We start from the raw sequence: 17969 nt of genomic DNA, 5'->3' as shown, positions 1-17969 counted from the left end.
AATCATGGCCGCAGGGACTTTGCCTGAATATTTCAGGCGCTACGCGAGGCTGAGATAACTTTTCTGCTTCGCTCTTACCCCTTTACTTGCGCTCTGAAAACGCTCATCATAGATAGACAGTGACATAACGTTCCGATGCTTGTATTTAACGGTGGACAATTTTCCAATTTTATCTTAGCGTGTCTCCTGCGTCACGCACATGCTTTGAAACCAAAGCGCATATGCAAGTAGCGAAGAAAGGTGGTCTGTGATATGATATGATATCATCACTGAGCAGCCGATATGACAGGATACATTACTCAACAGTCGACATGACAGGACATATCATGGCACGGTCGACGTAACAGAACACAGAGCCGAACAGTCGACATGACAGGGTACGGAACTGAACAGCCGACATGACAGGACAAGGAACTGAACAGCCGACGTGACAGGACACATAACTGAACAGTCGACGTGACAGGACACATAACTGAATATTCGACATGACAGGACACAGAACTGAGCCGAGCTGACCATTCAACCAACGAACACGTCGTGTTGCAGGCGCCACGCGCCCACCTCGAGGGTGGATGCCAAGGAGCTGAGGGCTTTGTCGCACCAACTGTCGGACGAGATGGTTGCATCGGAGCCTGCCGGCACCGGGGAGACTGACTTGCCGTGGTATGAGCATGCTGGACGATGAACTCCCAGCTTGTGTTCGGATGTGGTGCAGAGAGACGCTGGACGGTTGAGGGCAATATGTGGACGGAGGCGCTGGTGAGGCGGATGGTGGAATGTATGCCAAATGAGGTATACGCGACTGCTTCACTGGAAGGCTGGCTTCCCGAAGAAGACAGACCTCATCTTCAAAAGGGAGCATGCTCTCACGCAAGATCGGAAAATGTGTAAGGACGGTGATGGGGGCGCATTGCAGCGTCGAGCTGGACTGACCGCGGTGATCAAGCGAACGAGATAGCGCCAGCAAGGGAGTCCATTGCGGGGTCACAGTCCAGCGAACGTGCAGCGAGAGAGCGTGCAGTCCAGCAATCGTGCAAAAGACAAAAAAGAACAACAGCTGTGTGACCTCCGAGCAGCAGAAAGTCGTCATGGGTTTATGCTGACAACATAACTGTGAAGTAAGCTAAGATTTAGACTAGTTTTATGCAAGTGCGCGGTCATAGCGTCTATGACGCTTTGACCGGGCACTGGCTGGCAGCGTATGGGATCGGCCATTATGTCAGCCCAGTCGGTGGCTTGCGTGTGCATGCATTTTCTTGCTCCGCCGCACCATCGTCTTATCGACCTACGTAGCTGCTGACTCTATCGTACACGCGTCCGCAGTCTTTGACGTTGGAAATTTGGCCGCATTCCTGCGGAGAGGAGGTGTGATCTTCATGGGAAGAGGTGTAATCTTCATGGGCGGAGGGGTGATCTCCCTTTTCCCAGGGAGGACGGAGACCGCAGTCCTGCGTAAGCAATGAGCGCAGCTTGCTACGATGGCCGTCACACCACCGCTTCCATGTAATAAACCAATTATACGTGAGTGAGCAGTTTGTGTGACCTTTTTCTTCGGTGGATCATGTAACAGCGACAAGAACACTTCGTGTTTTTTCGGTTCTCTCGGCCAATTGTCCATGTATTGTGCAGTAACGGTCTCCAATCGAATAGGCGTGGCTTCAAGAATGCAAACTCGTGAGTTGTCCGCCATACATGGCTTAAGCACTGGCAGTCTGGCAGCTGAGGTGCGGGATGGACTTCCATTATAATTAATATGCATTCGAAATGGTGATGTGGTAACAGATCTGTGCAAACCAAGGGCGCACATCCAGGAGGCGTGCCGTTTAGGTGATCACCCTAAGAAGAGTGCTGACATAACCAGGTCACTTACCTGGAGTGAATGCTGTGTATTTTGTGTCGCCAACGAAATTTGAAACAGTATAAATTGCCGCCCGAAGCCATATCTATCAGAAACCGTAGCATTATCACTCTAAATGTGATGAACCACACCATGTTTGTGATGTAGGAACTCGTTAATGTGACGATGTCGGTACGTTGCGCGCGTTCCACGGCAGCGTGGGTCACCGTCCATCGCCGGTGCCACCCGTGGATCAAGTTCTTGATTTTTGTTGGAGATAATATGCACTTTGCTGTCATAGACCGGCTAGCACTTTGATACTGAACGCAGGTTGTTGCCCACTAGGAATGCAATTTTGCATGAGGATCAAAATACATCAAAACAATGTTCTTCATGTTGCTGCTCATATCACAATTGTTTTACCCAATAGTTACAAGTACCCCCACATCGCAGCGGCCAAAATCGCTTCTGGTTTCAATAACCTTGAATCAGGATCACATTATCTAGCATTCTCAAACTCCAGGTTAGATGCGACAGACCAACACATTGGGACAGTTTCAGCGGCCCCCGGTTCTCAAGGGCAGGGCGACGCTCATCCAATGAGCCTTCTGAATGACTAGAACACCCTTCTCACCTTATATATGATACTTCAGGTGTGTATCCGTTCCCGGACACACCAACGGGTGAAACAACATCAATTGCGACCACTACTTCCTGTAAGAGAGCTTGCTGCGTTAACGTTATAGTCCACGCGCTCAGCTGTCCACTGTTTGCAATGCCAACAATGACCGTGGCCTGGAAGCCATTCCTTTCAGTATTCAGTCACTGACATTCTTCCGCGACTCAGAACTGTGTCTGAATGACTAGTGCGTATAAGTCGACCTTACGTGGCAGTCGTCCTCCACGAGTCCCGTAGATGGCGACGTTGTGCGCCCGTAGTCCTCACAGCACATCGATGACTAATATATATGGCTGAGCTGGAGCTCAACTTGAGGAGAAAGGAACAACTGGTCCGAAGCTTCTCTCTTGCTTTCAAATCTAGCCTTGAGGCGGAGAAGCCATTCTGTTCGCTGGCTCAGAATGCCTGGAACTGCAGGCATATAACTTAAAACAGCGCGCGTCTAATTCGACGTCGGCTTGGGTGAAGGCCCAAAAGACGGCCAGTGCTGGCTTCGGGTAAGGCCCAGGAGACGGTCGGTACCGGCTTCGGGTAATGCCCAGGAGACGGTCGGTACCGGCTTCGGGAAGGCCCAGGAGACGGTCGGTACCGGCTTCGGGAAGGCCCAGGAGACGGTCGGTACCGGCTTCGGGTAAGGCCCAGGAGACGGTCGGTACCGGCTTCGGGAAGGCCCAGGAGACGGTCGGTACCGGCTTCGGGTAAGGCCCAGGAGACGGTCGGTACCGGCTTCGGGTAAGGCCCAGGAGACGGTCGGTACCGGCTTCGGGAAGGCCCAGGAGACGGTCGGTGCCGGCTTCGGGTAAGGCCCAAAAGACGGTCAATGCCGGCTTCGGGTAAGGCCCAGGAGACGGTCGGTGCCGGCTTCGGGTAAGGCCCAGGAGAGGGCCAGTGTACGCAGAGCTTCATTGTCGGGAGGTCGGGAAAATGGAGACCCGCAGTTGTGCTCCTTCCAGCGAATGCCACGATGAAATGCTCAATGACCAAATAGGTTAAAATTAGTCACAGAAGAACAGAAACCAACGTTTGCGTGACCTTAATCGCTACTAAGGTCAGTACGGTGCGAGACAGTTGCCATCATCACGAACAACGCCATCATCACGAACAACGCACGTCAACTTGTTAAGCTGTTAGAAACATGTTATAAACATAAACATATAAACATAAACATAATTTTTGTGCCAGGCTGAAGAGCTTTGTACAGCCGTTTGACCTGAAGAACAAATCGCGTGCAGGTGTTAATGTGTGTGTGTGGGGGGGGGGGGGAGTCTACGTGAGATGTGTGTGCTCTGTGCTGCCGTGTGGCTGCCGCTGGTGTTTGTGCATCGGCGGCTGCTGCTGTCACTACTCCCCACTAGAGCAGCTTTATACTGAGGAGCCCATTGGTCAGCATACGAGCCGGACGTTAATACATGGCTTACTATGTTAACGCACGACTTATTTACTCACTATTACGACTTGTTATTATTAACTCACTTTTTATGTGAACTCACGACTTGGCACGTTATGGCTCCGGTAGACCCCACACTAACACATACTCATATCAGCCACAGAGCATGGAGGACGCGGGCGACTGGGGTATTGACGGACCGGAAGGTCCGATCAAGCACCATGAACGGCTGTCTTCCTGAATATGGTTGTGCGCCTTTAACCACGGGCCTGCGCGCGGGATATACCACAATATCCTGTCCTCACGCCCACGTCTCATGTCACCACGCGGGACAGATCGCGATGTCCTGTCCTCACACTCACGTCTCATGTCACCACGCGGGACAGATCGTGATGTCCTGTCCTAACGCCCACGTCTCATGTCACCACGCGGGACAGATCGCCTCCCCCCTACCTACTTAGTTCAGGGGGTCTCACCTCTCGCCCCGAGACGCAGTGGCAGGCCCCCCCCCCCCATCCCCATTCACGCCAGAGGGAGGAGGTTGACGTGGTTTGCACCGCCCGGTGGGGAGGGGTCCTGGAATGCACTTGGGGCGTACAGCGGCAGCGGTCATGCTGCGATGAAGGGCGACAGCTCCGCGGACCCACATTGTGTGTGTCGGCGCCGACGTTCCGTCGCCGGAAGAGCCTCAGGTCATCGTTAGGCGGTCAGCGTCGGTGCCGTCCTGCCCGCGGTGCAGAGCCGTCAGCTGCTGATGCACCGTGCTCATCTGCCGTGGAAACTCCTTGACTCGCCTCTAGCATCAAGCCTCTGAGGGCTCCTGCTAGCCCCATTAGACCTTTTCCATGTGCTTTAGTTGTTCCTGATGTCTTGAAACTAGGTCGGTCCGTCCTCTTCTCTCGCACAGCCTAATGGTTTTGCCGCGATCTCCCCTCCATCCCATGTGTGGTCGGGCCGGCGTATCTATCTTCCGGAGCTTCGCCCCCCCCCCCCCCAACCTGCCCCGTGGCCGGAACTGGGGCGGCGCGTCGCCGGCGGCGGTGCAGGGCCCGCCCACTCCTGCAGCGGGCGGGTTCTGCGAGCCCACTCTGACCCAGGCCCCGCTTAGCGCCGCTGATCAGCCCATCACCAGATCCGCGGCGAGGATCTGGGGGTGGGTGGGGGTGAGATAGTTGTGTTGTTTTCCTCTCGCGCCGCCCATCGGGTGCCGTGCGCCCATACCTCTTATCCTGCCGGCCCTTGGCAGATGTCCTTCTTTGACGCGCCGGTCCGAAAAAACCGGAAAGGCACGCCGCTGTCCGCGCTTCGAATATTAATGCAGTCCTGTCAACGAGTGGGTATGTCGAAGCCACGGGAGTCGTGGACACAAGCTCTGGGTCGGTGGCAGGAGCGAGCTCGGCCACGGAAGTGCGAGCCCGGATCGCGGGGTCAAGATCCCGTGATTCATGACTGAATCATGATTCATATTTATCGCGATCATGACTCTCGCCATCGTCATTCTAAGGTGCACCTTGTAGCAAGAAATCATTGACACATTTGACACAATCATCAAAGACACATTGACGCAGCCATTGAAGGCTAGTAAAGCTTACCACGAAGTGTGTGAATCTTTGAGATGTGCATCAATATCATGTGGCTGGTCGCAGTGTTATGTCGACGCCAGCTAGAGCGCTGCATGGGCTGGATCAGCTCGCGGATCGGATCAGATCGGATCGGATCGGATCGGATCGGCTTGCGGATCAGATCAGAATTTTACACCGAAACATTGGTTAGGACCCGACCAGGTCTTAAAATATGCCAGCTCACGCGGAGTAAATGGATTGAAAGCCAATACAATGGAAATTATCGCTAAGTAGTCCCTCAAATGTTCAATGAAGACATCAACTCAAAAACAATCTTCAACCCACGGTTTATCCACGGCAAATCGACCGTGACAGGTGTACTGCAGCACAGCATGATTCAGATTTGACGAGGTCAGCTATACCAGGTAATTTCACCGCCAAAATACGATTATGAAATATTTATAGCCGTATGGGGTGGCGATAACGAACCAAGAGCTCATGGACATACGCAATGACGTCACCAACCCTATGTTTTAATTTGCGCTAGCGAATGAACAGTTTGCAGCGTGAAAGGTTTGGATAATGTGCATTGGAAACCCTAGTATTTCTTTTCTCTGAGACATTTCTGACACATGGATCAATGCAATATTCAAGGCTACCTATGCTCATACAGTGACCTAGTTTGACCTTCGACTTTATTTTCTGGAGTGATGGTGTCTTAGAGTTTCTTTAAACTGACCCGCAATCGAGGACCGTATTGCCGTTTAGCCTTAAAACGAAATCAACGGGGCCTCTCACAGATCGGTCACAAATCGATTTTGAACATTGGCGGATCATGCGTAGCGGCGCGCCAGCAGCCGACCGGCCAGTATGGGATAAACGGGCGATCGGTTCACGGCATTGGCAACTGTGATCGTGACATTAAACCCAACGGGATTCTGGAGCAGGTTATAAATGAAGACCGCACTCTTATCGACATCGCCACGTAGATAGAGAGCCAAATATGTTTTCAGCGTCATGGTGTTTAGCCATCATCATGTCAAAAGTAATTGCGTATAGGGATTTATGCAATGTTATGTCACTGATCATTTGCTCATGTCAGTTGATGTCAAAACGAAAAAGTAGACAAGCGTGTTCGTATTCTTGGTTGTGTTCATCACCGCAGGTTTTGTGACCAGTAAGTCGTACAATTCATGTTCCGCACCGCGTTTATCCCTTATGGGATGACGTGGGATGCTTGAGCAGCCCTGGTCATTGATTTAAGTGCAACCGGGATGCATTTTCCCACGGTTGATGGTAATTGTATCAGTGTGCTTGCTTCCTTAAGTGCTCGTACGTTTTTTAAACATATTATAAACATTGCTCTGTTTGCACATTAGATGATAGAAATTAGTATGACGGCTAACCGCGTTGGACTTCTAGGAATCCGCTGACAGGCACCGTCTGGGTATGGCCTGATTTGGTCAAGAACCCTGCAAAGTATATATATATATATATATATATATATATATATATATATATATATATATATATATATATATAGATTGTGTATACGTGCATGCATATATATGTATATATATATATATATATATATATATATACATCTATTCAAAACAAAAGATCGCCTGTTGCCTTGCTCATAGCTAACCAGTTTGGCTCGGCTACGTCGCACGGTAGAAAGCTGTTCTGGAAAAAAACTCTCGGAATAGGGTCAAATTGACCCATATCCGTGCGCGTTTCAAGAAGCGGAGGTATGCCTGAGGCTGAACCCCCTCTCAAATAGACACTGGTCGTCCATGCACAGACTCTATGGTCGTGCCTTTATTTCCAAACTTATACATATTTTCAACATAAAACATATACATTTGCGCTGTCAACGATGCCGCTCACCTTTATACGAGGATATTCCCGTGTATCATCAGAGACGCTATGGACTCAGATACACATATACTTCAACGATTTTCATAAATCGATACATTACTAATTCAACATGGTGTAAGCGGTTCTGGAATGTCTAATAATTAGTACTCACGTGCCCTGAATCACATTAGCAGAACCCGGGAATGATAACTAACGACTCTTGGATCTGATTTTAGTTGTGCATCATGGGGTAAACACTGCCTCGTTTTATGAAACATGGCGGGAAGTAGCTTATTAGTCAATCAAGTTCATTAAACACATGGAAATGATAAAAATGATGCTAAACGAGACTACATCAGCCGTGTTACGGCACCTTATCGCGCTTGAAAACAGGGCGATGTCACATTGCCTCTCAGTTTGTCCCTCAGACTCTGCGCTACCCTCTGAAAAAGTCTGTCATAGTCTCACCAGTGAAAAAGCGATCTCCCTAATGCGGTCCTTTACGCTTTATCTGAACCAAATGGTGACCCGTGCCCTTGAGATCAAGAGCGATACCTACATCGAACCACGCTGACGAAAAAAAAACCCTGTTTCAATGTTAGACGCAACCACAACTACATCAGAGTCAGGGTCCACAGTGGCTGCCGAAAACGAAAAGCGGCGGCGTAGCGGGAGCAGGGCTGGTGGGTACAGCATCTCGGTCACCCCTCGAACCAGCAATCGCGTGCAGCATCACATTCGCCAAGTGACGGCAGTTGCCCACCTCGCACCAATGGCGCCACATCACACGCGACGCGCTGTTGGAGGCTGACCCGTGCTATTATCACACGCGAACTGGATAGGCAGAGTGACGTTTGCTTCACTTCACCACATGGCCAATCGCTCTCCGCTCTCGTAAAAGTCTGCCGCGCGAGAGTGGTCTTAATATCTCACGTGCTGCCCCCTCCCGAAGCGTATATCCTGAACGGCCCTTGGCACCAGCTGTGACCACAAAACACGCAGTGACCTCATGCAGTCACCAAGATTTCCCCGCCGCGAACACAATCATCTCCAAATATTCTGCAACCTTGTTTTTGAACATCAACACTTCCTAAATAATCTACGTCGAAGAAGTTGTACAGTTAGCCCGAACAGAGAAGTGAGTTATATGCTAAACATCCTGACTGCTTCATTGGATAAAGCAGCCAGCGAAACAGAAACTGAAGTCGACCGATCTTTCGACCTCATATCACGCGGACTCTAGAAAAGTGGTAGGACTGCCTCAGCCTCCCAGAATCGCCCAACTGGAAAGGCAGGTGTTCCTGCAGCAAGATGTAATACATACCGTGGTCTGTCTAGTAGGCTGGCATTATATTGTTCTATATTATAGATTGGCAAACCAAAAATTCAGTGTGTCGGTGATGTGAGTAACAAATAGGAAACTTTTACATTTTCATCAGCCATTCCACTTAACACCAGAGACACTTCACTACCTATCAATGAAAACATAACTGTTTCATGAGTAATATATAAATTTTGTACACTGTTCGACCTACTGCAACCGAAGTTAATATCCTATTTCGGCTAGCAAAGCAATTCAGCCATAAAATCTACAAACGTGTACCTTTGTCACCCTTTGGAACCCTCAACAATGCACAGGACTGGCTTAAACATTATTCGGATAATTAGCAGTGATACGACAGGACAATGGCGCTTGGCCATCACATGCCATATTCTCCTCGTCTTCGCCATTGATTGATCTGCTTCGTGAGGCATACCTTAAACGCCTCCGATAAAACCAATGGTATTTTCTTCTGTTACAAACAGTACAATTCACTTCGATGGCTTGATTTGAAAACTATCGTTAGTGACTTAAACAAAACTCCGCTGGGCTCTAGAAGCGTTGTCACTCGCAACCCAGAAATAATGATGTACCTAAAACGCAGGAATTATGAAGGCTAGTGCAATAGACATAAATAAATGGGATGTCATAGTTCAATGACTTCATTGAAAACGTTTCAGGAGCAGGAGGAACTGACAAGAGGGAGGGGGCGTGAAAGTCATCCATGCAAGAATAATGTCAATAGCACGCGTGAGAAGATAGGCTAACAACTGACTACGCAACAGGCTCTTACAAAGTACCAAAACTACTTAACCGCAATCACAACATAAATCACGAACACAGCAATGTTAATGAATTTCAAAAATACATCTCGAAATAATGGTCGTGGTCTAGTAGTATACGTCCGTTGAAACAATTACACCATAAACTTTGCATGCAATCCCGGCTCTTGGCATAAACTTCGCCTGTCTTTAAAAGTCAAGCATTTAGCGATTAGAACATTAAAAAATTTATAATATCAAGGCTACAGTTGTCCAACATCTAGAGAAAAACTGAATGAATCGGCCTGATGGTCCTTCAACACCCATGAGACACTCCTTGAGATCCAGGCACACATTCTTCCAAGCACATATCGCGATGTAGGCTACACGCAGACACATGGAACTGTGAGAACAGTCACATAGGTGTCGAGCAGCATATGCAAAGCACACTCTTGGTCACCGTTCTGATTGGAAAGGCCGTGGAAAATAACTGACATTTACATCACGCAATGCAGAGGAAAGGTCCGATCACAACGCTGGGACGTGCGGCGGGGGCTGAAGATATGCAGCTCCGGGAAATACCGACGCCGCGACTTGGAAGGAGCACGAAGAGGGCGCCACTCGCTCCCCGACACTGCGATTTCAAGTGGTGTGGCTCCTCATGGGAGAGAAAACAGTGTCACTGGGCACGACACTCCGTCCCACCAAGAACGCCGGAGTCAGTGATTCAGATGGTGTTAGCCTCGCCAAGGGAGCCAAAAATGTCGGCCGGTTCACCCAACGCTGCCGCCATTTCAGATGACGTCCGTTCTGATGAGGGAGATGGAGGGGCTGGAGCCGCACAGGGCTCCCACCTTGTCCGCCACAGTCAGCACTGACTCGCGGAGCAGGGGCGCCTTGGGCGGCGCAGGGGCCGGCGCGGGGGCCGGGGCTGCGGCGGGGGCCGGGGCTCGCGGCGGCGCCAGCAGCGACAGCGGAGTGCGATGTTCGTGCAGCTGTCGGGTCAGAGCAGGGACCAGGTCAGCAGCTGGCTGGTGCAGCTGCGAGCAGGAACATCGCGCCGGACGGTGTCACCGGCTTTCATACCATACTCTGCTCTATTGAACAGCTGAAGCGGGACAGCTGAGGACAGCGGATGCGACGTGATTTGTGGAAGAGCGCACTGGTAATAAACAGACTTCAGTACGTTAGACTGTTAACCGTCACGCTCGCTATAACCGCTGGAAAAAAAGTTCAGCGTCAGCCATCTGAGCGCAATCTCAAGCACTTCGTAAAACTCGCGTGAGAAATAAATAACCGCTACACAATGCAAACCTTGTTGATCTTCCAGACACAGTCACACCATCAACGACAAAGACGAAAAACACGTTTCAGGTAACCCGAGGAGGTACAATTTCAAATCCAACGACCTCACAATCCACAGACTAAGAGGCTGCAGCCTTTTTCATCAAGCAACCAAGGTTGCTTGATAATGTCACCCTGTGTACCGCTTTAGATGCGTGGAGATGATACACGATTAGAGCAATACTCCGAATAAGGTGAGCATTAGGCCACTCGTTTTTTTTGATGTAATCGTCGTAAGCATGGGTGACAATGACAATGCTCTGACTAAAAAGATACACATAGCTTCTAACTGTATCCTTGTCACACCGCTTTCGCGAACAGCTGCATGCAGACGGAAATGTCGTGAAATGTAGGGCTTAATTTTTAATACGTATTCTGCCGTCTTTTGTTTGCGATCGATACACTTCTCAATAAATCATTTAGATTGAATAATCCTGATCAATGCTAATTAATCCTGGTCAATTTCAATTGATCCTGATTAAGAAGCAGAAGTTGTCTCTGATGGACATTTTGTGTAGGCAGCATACAAACAACACGATGGGAATCGCGTATGTCTACAGCAAATGCGGCTATCGTCGTTTTCCAAAGTACGAAAGGCATGCATTGGTACGGATGGCAGCCTTGTACCGGCACTTATTTATGCCTCTATGTGTATTATTTCCCATTGTCAATTTTAGGTCGTTGAATTATTGGCTCCTGGCCTAGGTCATGAGTTCATCACGATACCGTGGGAAAGTAATGCGTACGAGAATTCCATTTCATTTTTAGTTACTTGTAAACAAAAGTCATGCGTATTACGCGGCTGCCGGGTTGGTTCATGGTGGGTTGAGTTTCTGTTCATAATTTCGGACGCAAGAAAAACAAATAAGCTAAAGAAAAGAAACATAAAAGTGTGAGCATTTCGGACGATGCAGATCGCGGCGGAATATCCAGGCTACTTTGCTCCCTGCGAGACTATCCGATACATGTCAGAGCTAGCAAGCGCTGCATCGCACCCATGCACGTCCCACAGCGTGTGGTCAGGAGCCGGACCTTGACGTCCAGTTGTCAATGTCTCAACTGCTTACAGAGTTGCTATGCATGCTTTAAAAGTGCCTCGATTCTGCAAAGAGCCGTCAACCCTAGACCATTCGTCATCCGCCACGAGAAAAATTGCATGAGCTGTCATATTTATTGAACTCAGGGAGTAAAATGCATGCTGCTGCTCCTGACGCGCTCCGGAACCACATCAAGGCTGTAGGCAGCCGGGCTGTAAAACATATCGGAAAGAAAAAACTAAGCGGACTATTTTTTTACCTGCAACATTTTTACCTTAGGCATGACGGCGTTAAGTTAACTGTTCTAATGCTTGACATAAAAACTTAAGCGACTGAAGATGTTAAATACAAGTGGCCTGCATGTAGAAGAATTTCTGGAGCGGGCATGCTCGAGAAGACAGCGGAAGTTTACTTTTAGTTTCTTTTAGTTCAGAAGCTTACGTTTGCTTTACGCGTAAAGAAACTTCAGTAATTGAAGATGTTTAATGCAAGTGGCCTGTATGCATGCGTATTGCTGGAGCGAGCATGTTCGAGAAGGCAGATGAAATTTACTTTTAGGTTACTTTATGTTTAGAAGCTTATCTTTACTTTACCAACACTTGTTTGAAGTGTTTGTTAGAGAAGGATTGCATTCGACCGATGCAGTATCACGCGACACCAGGCGTGTTCCATGCAATTACAGACGGAACTACAACGAACGTTTTGCCGGTAACAAAGTACACCGGCTCGCAGGTCACACATGCCCACCTCGATGACGTCATCGCCGTGATCCCTGCGAGCGGTCCCTAGCCAGTTGGCGGGCTCCTCGCTGGGCGAGAGCAGCGCCCGAAGAGAGCTGCTGTCCGCCCCAAGCACCTCCGACACGCCGCAGTGGCGGGCAAACGGCTTCTTGGTCAGCTTGGCGATCAGGCTCTGCTTCGTGGCGCTGGTCTTGTACACCTGACGCGGCAGAGCGACGCAAGGATACGGGCGCCGGTCAGTGAGGTCACAGGTCACGGATCGGGATTAGGGGAGGGGGAGGTCCGCCACAGACCGACCATCTGACCTATGACCTGTAGACTGCTGATACTGGTGGACCACCGCTGGTGATATGACGTTATTCACACCTACGCTAGATGTAGGCCAATGACGGGGCAGCCAAATGGCGATCCAGGATCAGTTTACAGTCTGTCACGTGTCGAAGAGTACAGTCGTGCGTTGACGGTCAGTCCACGGTCAGGTAAAAGGGTCGCGCTAGCTTGGCTTCCGCGGGCAAAGGTCAGCACCAGAAGCACTCTATTGCGCTTCTCTCAGGCCCCGCCTACCATACGGGGTGATCACCGCAGGGCAGACACACATCTGGCAGACATGGATTAGCTCTCAAGCTGTACAGCTAGGTACAGTATTTCATTGATATTGGCGTGTCTTTGGGCAATCTCGAATCAACTCCGGGATTTTACAATCCATGCCAGCAGATAAATGGACGACTTATATGTCATGCGGACACAGACTGTGGAATCCAACAACGCTGAATTCCACACAAATGCACACCAGTCACAACTCCACCGCACAAACAGGTAACAACATCCTCAGATGTCCCATGAAATGTATCCTTGACTGCTTTGGCAAAGAGACAATCGGGAGAAGTCATAGATAGTCCGGGAGTTCATTATGCGTCTTCTGTGCGCGAATAGAAAGCGCCGTCTTCCCATATCAGTATCGGGTATAATTTAGCGATTTCTTAGCGATAAGTCGCATGCCGGCAACCGCACGGCTATTCAAACAGCAGCAACAGCCGAATCACAGGCCAGGTGATCGCGGGCAGCGTATCGATGCTGCCGGCCACGGGTGCTGCGGCTGCCACGCCGCCGCGGCTGCTAAGCACCTGGTGGGCGTTATCGAAGAGGTTGAAGCTCCAGCTACGCTCACGGCACAGGCTGCCAGCGTCGCCGTTCATGACCTTCTCCCGCCACTTGGAGTCGGCGTCGCGCCCGTGGCGGCACGTGGTGCAAGGCACGTGCCGCGCCGGCTCCAGCTTGCACGTGGGCGAGGGTGGCACGAGCGCCGGCGATGGCGGAAGTCGCACCAGACAGCCCGACATGGGGTTCTCTGCGAGACCGGGACCTTACAGTGTAGTAGCTATCACTGTGTTGCAATTTTAGAGCAACGCCAAAAACAATGTGACGTTATGTTCTACTTATTGTGCTTTGAAGACAAATAGGAGAAATGAGACACTCAACATGAAGTTAATGAACAACAACTAAAAACTGTTTCGAAAATGTGCATAGTGCAAAAAGGTGTTCGCCCGGAAACGAACAGAGACTCAACATTAGGAATGTGTAACAGATAGTATATGGCACCGGACTGTGAAAAAAACACCTCTGGAAGGCTAAAATAATTCACTCTGAACAACTTTAGCTCATACGGTATATATATATATATATATATATATATATATATATATATATATATATATATATATATATATATATTGCTCCGAAAGCAAGAGTGGGTAGGAACAAAATATAAGCCAAGGGCCTCTTGTCTGTCTCATCCTCATCATGGGCTACCGTTTGAGAACCAAACTGACAGCACGAGTAGCAGCTTCCTTGAGCTCCTAACCCTCGCGCCTTCCATCCACACCCGGGCCAACTCACCAAGCTCGTTGGATGGGGCGGGTCGAAGGTCACTGCCCTCGGCGGCGGGGTCAGCCGAGGTCACGAGTGTCCGGTGCGGCCGACCGACTCCCTGTTCCTCATCAATCAGCCAGTAGGTCTGCATCTGACCTTTGCCCTAGTGTGCGCGCAGGGAGAGAACCCCATGAGTCTGACGGCTTCTACGTCATGACCACGCATGTCGTGCTTTGTCTCAGCAAAGACGAATATAAACTGTGGCAATGGCCTGCACCCTGTAACTTAATGTACAAATGTGTCACGATAACTTTGGTCGGAAGCTGAACGGCGCAGTTCCATTAGAGGCCGCGACGAGTTCGATAAATATTAAAACTGATCTCCATATAATGTTAATGGTTATGTCGTTCTTAACCACTCTACGTGTCCACCAATAATTAATATACAATAAAACGTCTGCGTCGGAGAATTTTACTCCAGCAATCCCGGTACACGCTATGTCTCTGGCCAGATCCCTGGCTAATAATCATTACATTGTTGACTGCCTGATGCAGCGTCTAAGCTGATACAATAGGTGAGCTCATTAGCACCAGAGATTCTTACGGCGGTCGTATGGCCGCCACCGACAAAAAGTTTCACCCAGCCTGGGTCTCGATCCCGCATTACCCGCCCAGAAGCCCACCCACCGACCTTGACGCTGATCTCGCCACGATACTCGAGCACGTAGCCGCCGAGCTTCTGCAGCATGGCGGCGTGCGAGGCCGAGACATGGATCTGCAGGGCCTCGGACGTGCTCTCCATGCGGGAGCACGTGTTGACCGTGTCACCGAACAGGCAGTAGCGAGGCATCTTGAGCCCGACGACCCCAGCCACCACCGGACCTGCGGCAGACACCGCCGGCCGGGTCAGCTGCGGCAGACACCGCCGGCCGGGTCAGCTGCGGCAGACACCGCCGGCCGGGTCAGCTGTGGCAGACACCGCCGGCCGGGTCAGCTGTGGCAGACACCGCCGGCCGGGTCAGCTGCGGCAGACACCGCCGGCAGGGTCAGCTGCGGCAGACACCGCATCCGGGTCAGCTGCGACAGACACCGCCGGCCGGGTCAGCTGCGGCAGACACCGCCGGCCGGGTCAGCTGCGGCAGACACCGCCGGCCGGGTCAGCTGCGACAGACACCGCCGGCCGGGTCAGCTGCGACAGACACCGCCGGCCGGGTCAGCTGCGGCAGGCGCTGCCGTCCGCGTCAGCTGCGACAGACACCGCCGGCCGGGTCAGCTGCGACAGACACCGCCGGCCGGGTCAGCTGCGGCAGACACCGCCGGCCGGGTCAGCTGCGGCAGACACCGCCGGCCGGGTCAGCTGCGACAGACACCGCATCCGGGTCAGCTGCGACAGACACCGCCGGCCGGGTCAGCTGCGACAGACACCGCCGGCCGGGTCAGCTGCGACAGACACCATCGGCCGCGTCAGCTGCGACAGACGCCGCTGTATGGGTCAGCTGCAATACGTCAGCTGCGACAGACGCCGCCATCCGCGTCAGCTGCGACAGACACCACTGTCCGCGTCAGCTGCGACAGACACCGCTGTTCACGTCAGCTGCGACAGACACCATCGTCCGCGCCACCGTCCGCGCCAGCTGCGACAGGCACCACCGGCCGCGTCAACTGCGACAGACGCCGCCGTCCTGGCCACCCGACCAGCGCTCAGCGCTCATTGTTGAGCTCCCTAGCGAGGGCTCAGTGCTGCTTACACAGTAGCCCAGTGCGGGGCTCAGTGCTGGTTCGCAGCAGCCCAGTGCAGGGCTCAGTGCTAGGGCATGGTTAATTCATACAGATGTAAGTTTAGACGCGTACAAAGGCAGATCAGAATGGAGGAGGTAAGTACGTTGCAGTAGGGGCATGGCCGCTGACCAAGAGTTCGTCAAACAATAAGAAGACAGACCCATATGTTCTATAATGGATAAACATGGGCGTTTTCTGCTGATCATGACTGTGTGGTATCGGTGGCAACAAAACAGGCCTAACACCGTTTTTCGTCGTTTTTTTCTGTTGGGCGACATAGCATACTGCCAGCACCTACCACCTTCCGTGTCATGCCATCTGTGCGAACTCACTTATGCTGTATACTGTTGTCAGTGCCTGCCTGTTTTTTTGTAACCCGTTACCGGTGTGTGCATCCATGCTCAGCGCCCATGTCGGAGCTCCTTACCGGTGTGTAATCCCATGCTCAGCTGTGTTTCGGAGCCCCTTACCGTTGTGTAATCCCATGCTCAGCTGTGTTTCGGAGCCCCTTACCGGTGTGTAATCCCATGCTCAGCTGTGTTTCGGAGCCCCTTACCGTTGTGTAATCCCATGCTCAGCTGTGTTTCGGAGCCCCTTACGGTGTGTAATCCAATGCTCAGCTGTGGTTTCTGAGCCCCTTACCGTTGTGTAATCCCATGCCTCAGCTGTGTTTCGGAGCCCCTTACCGGTGTGTATCCCATGCTCAGCTGTGTTTCGGAGCCCCTTACCGTTGTGTAATCCCATGCTCAGCTGTGTTTCGGAGCCCCTTACCGGTGTGTAATCCCATGCTCAGCTGTGTTTCGGAGCTCCTTACCGTTGTGTAATCCCATGCTCAGCTGTGTTTCGGAGCCCCTTACCGGTGTGTGAATTTCCATACTTAGTTGTGTGTCGGAGCCCCTTAACAGCGTGTGAATTCGTATACCCTGCTGTGTATCGCACCCCCCTATCGGTGTGAATTCCCATGCTGTGTGTTGGAACCCCTTACCGGTGTATATTTCCACGCTCAGCTGTGTGTCGGAGCAACTTAATAGTACGTATTTCCACGCTCAGCTGTGTGTCGGAGCAACTTAATGGTATGTATTTCCATGCCCAGCAGTGTGTCGGAACCCTCGAACGGTTTACATTTCCATGCTTAACAGTGTGTCGCAGCCCCTTACCGCTATGCGAATTTACATGTTCAGCTGTGTGCCGGAGCCCCTTAGCGGTGTGTGAATTTCCATACTCAGCTGTGTATCAGAGTCCCTTAACGGTATACATTTACATGTTCAGCTGTGTGTCAGAGACTCTTACCGGTATGTGAGTTTCCACGCCCAGCCATGTGTTAGGACCCTTACCGGTGTGTATTCCCATGCGGACTTTGAGCAGCTCGCCTGGCCGGTGCAGGATCTCAAAGCGTCTGATCCGTCGGAGCAGGTGCAGCGCCATGGAGGCGATCTCAGGCGCGTGCTTGTCACCGTTCCGGACTGGCAGCCCTGCCAGGTCAGGCCAGGTCTGGTTAGGTCAGGTCACGCCACGTCACGTCACGTCGGCTAAATCAGGTACCGTCGTGTATATCAAGTGGAGTTGATCGTATCAGAGAGGGCTACTGGCAACTCTGAGGGGCAGGTCAGGTCAGGTCGGTCGAGTTACTGGCAACCCTGACAACAGGTTCAGGTCAGTTCTACCTGGTCAAGGTTGGGCCACGAACGAGTAGGTCAGCATAGAAGGGGCACAGTCTGTCACTGGACGTAAATGACAACTGTGTCAGACAAGGTCAAGTGACGTCAGATTTACCTGTCAGGCACTTTTCTGCCA

General features: G+C 51.3%; 1 protein-coding gene across 1 annotated transcript in view; it reads right to left on the bottom strand.

The window, feature by feature from the left end:
• Positions 1-519: 519 nt before the first annotated feature.
• LOC119095840 (guanylate cyclase 32E) overlaps positions 520-17969 on the bottom strand; it is a 165072-nt gene continuing 147622 nt past the window's right edge. Inside the window, exons 27-34 of the mRNA XM_037218692.1 lie at positions 17510-17647; positions 15088-15278; positions 14425-14560; positions 13653-13876; positions 12536-12727; positions 10370-10447; positions 3039-3141; positions 520-632 (exon numbers count right to left, since the gene is read on the bottom strand). Of these exons, the coding sequence (XP_037074587.1) occupies positions 520-632; positions 3039-3141; positions 10370-10447; positions 12536-12727; positions 13653-13876; positions 14425-14560; positions 15088-15278; positions 17510-17647 (1175 nt within the window). The remainder of the gene's footprint in view (positions 633-3038; positions 3142-10369; positions 10448-12535; positions 12728-13652; positions 13877-14424; positions 14561-15087; positions 15279-17509; positions 17648-17969) is intronic.

This window comes from Pollicipes pollicipes, unplaced genomic scaffold, assembly GCF_011947565.3.
Source record: "Pollicipes pollicipes isolate AB1234 unplaced genomic scaffold, Ppol_2.1 Scaffold_4219;HRSCAF=4965_pilon_pilon_pilon, whole genome shotgun sequence".
Classification (NCBI taxonomy): domain Eukaryota; kingdom Metazoa; phylum Arthropoda; class Thecostraca; order Pollicipedomorpha; family Pollicipedidae; genus Pollicipes; species Pollicipes pollicipes.
Note: the sequence above shows the minus strand (reverse complement) of the source record. Positions and strands in the feature narration are given on the sequence as shown.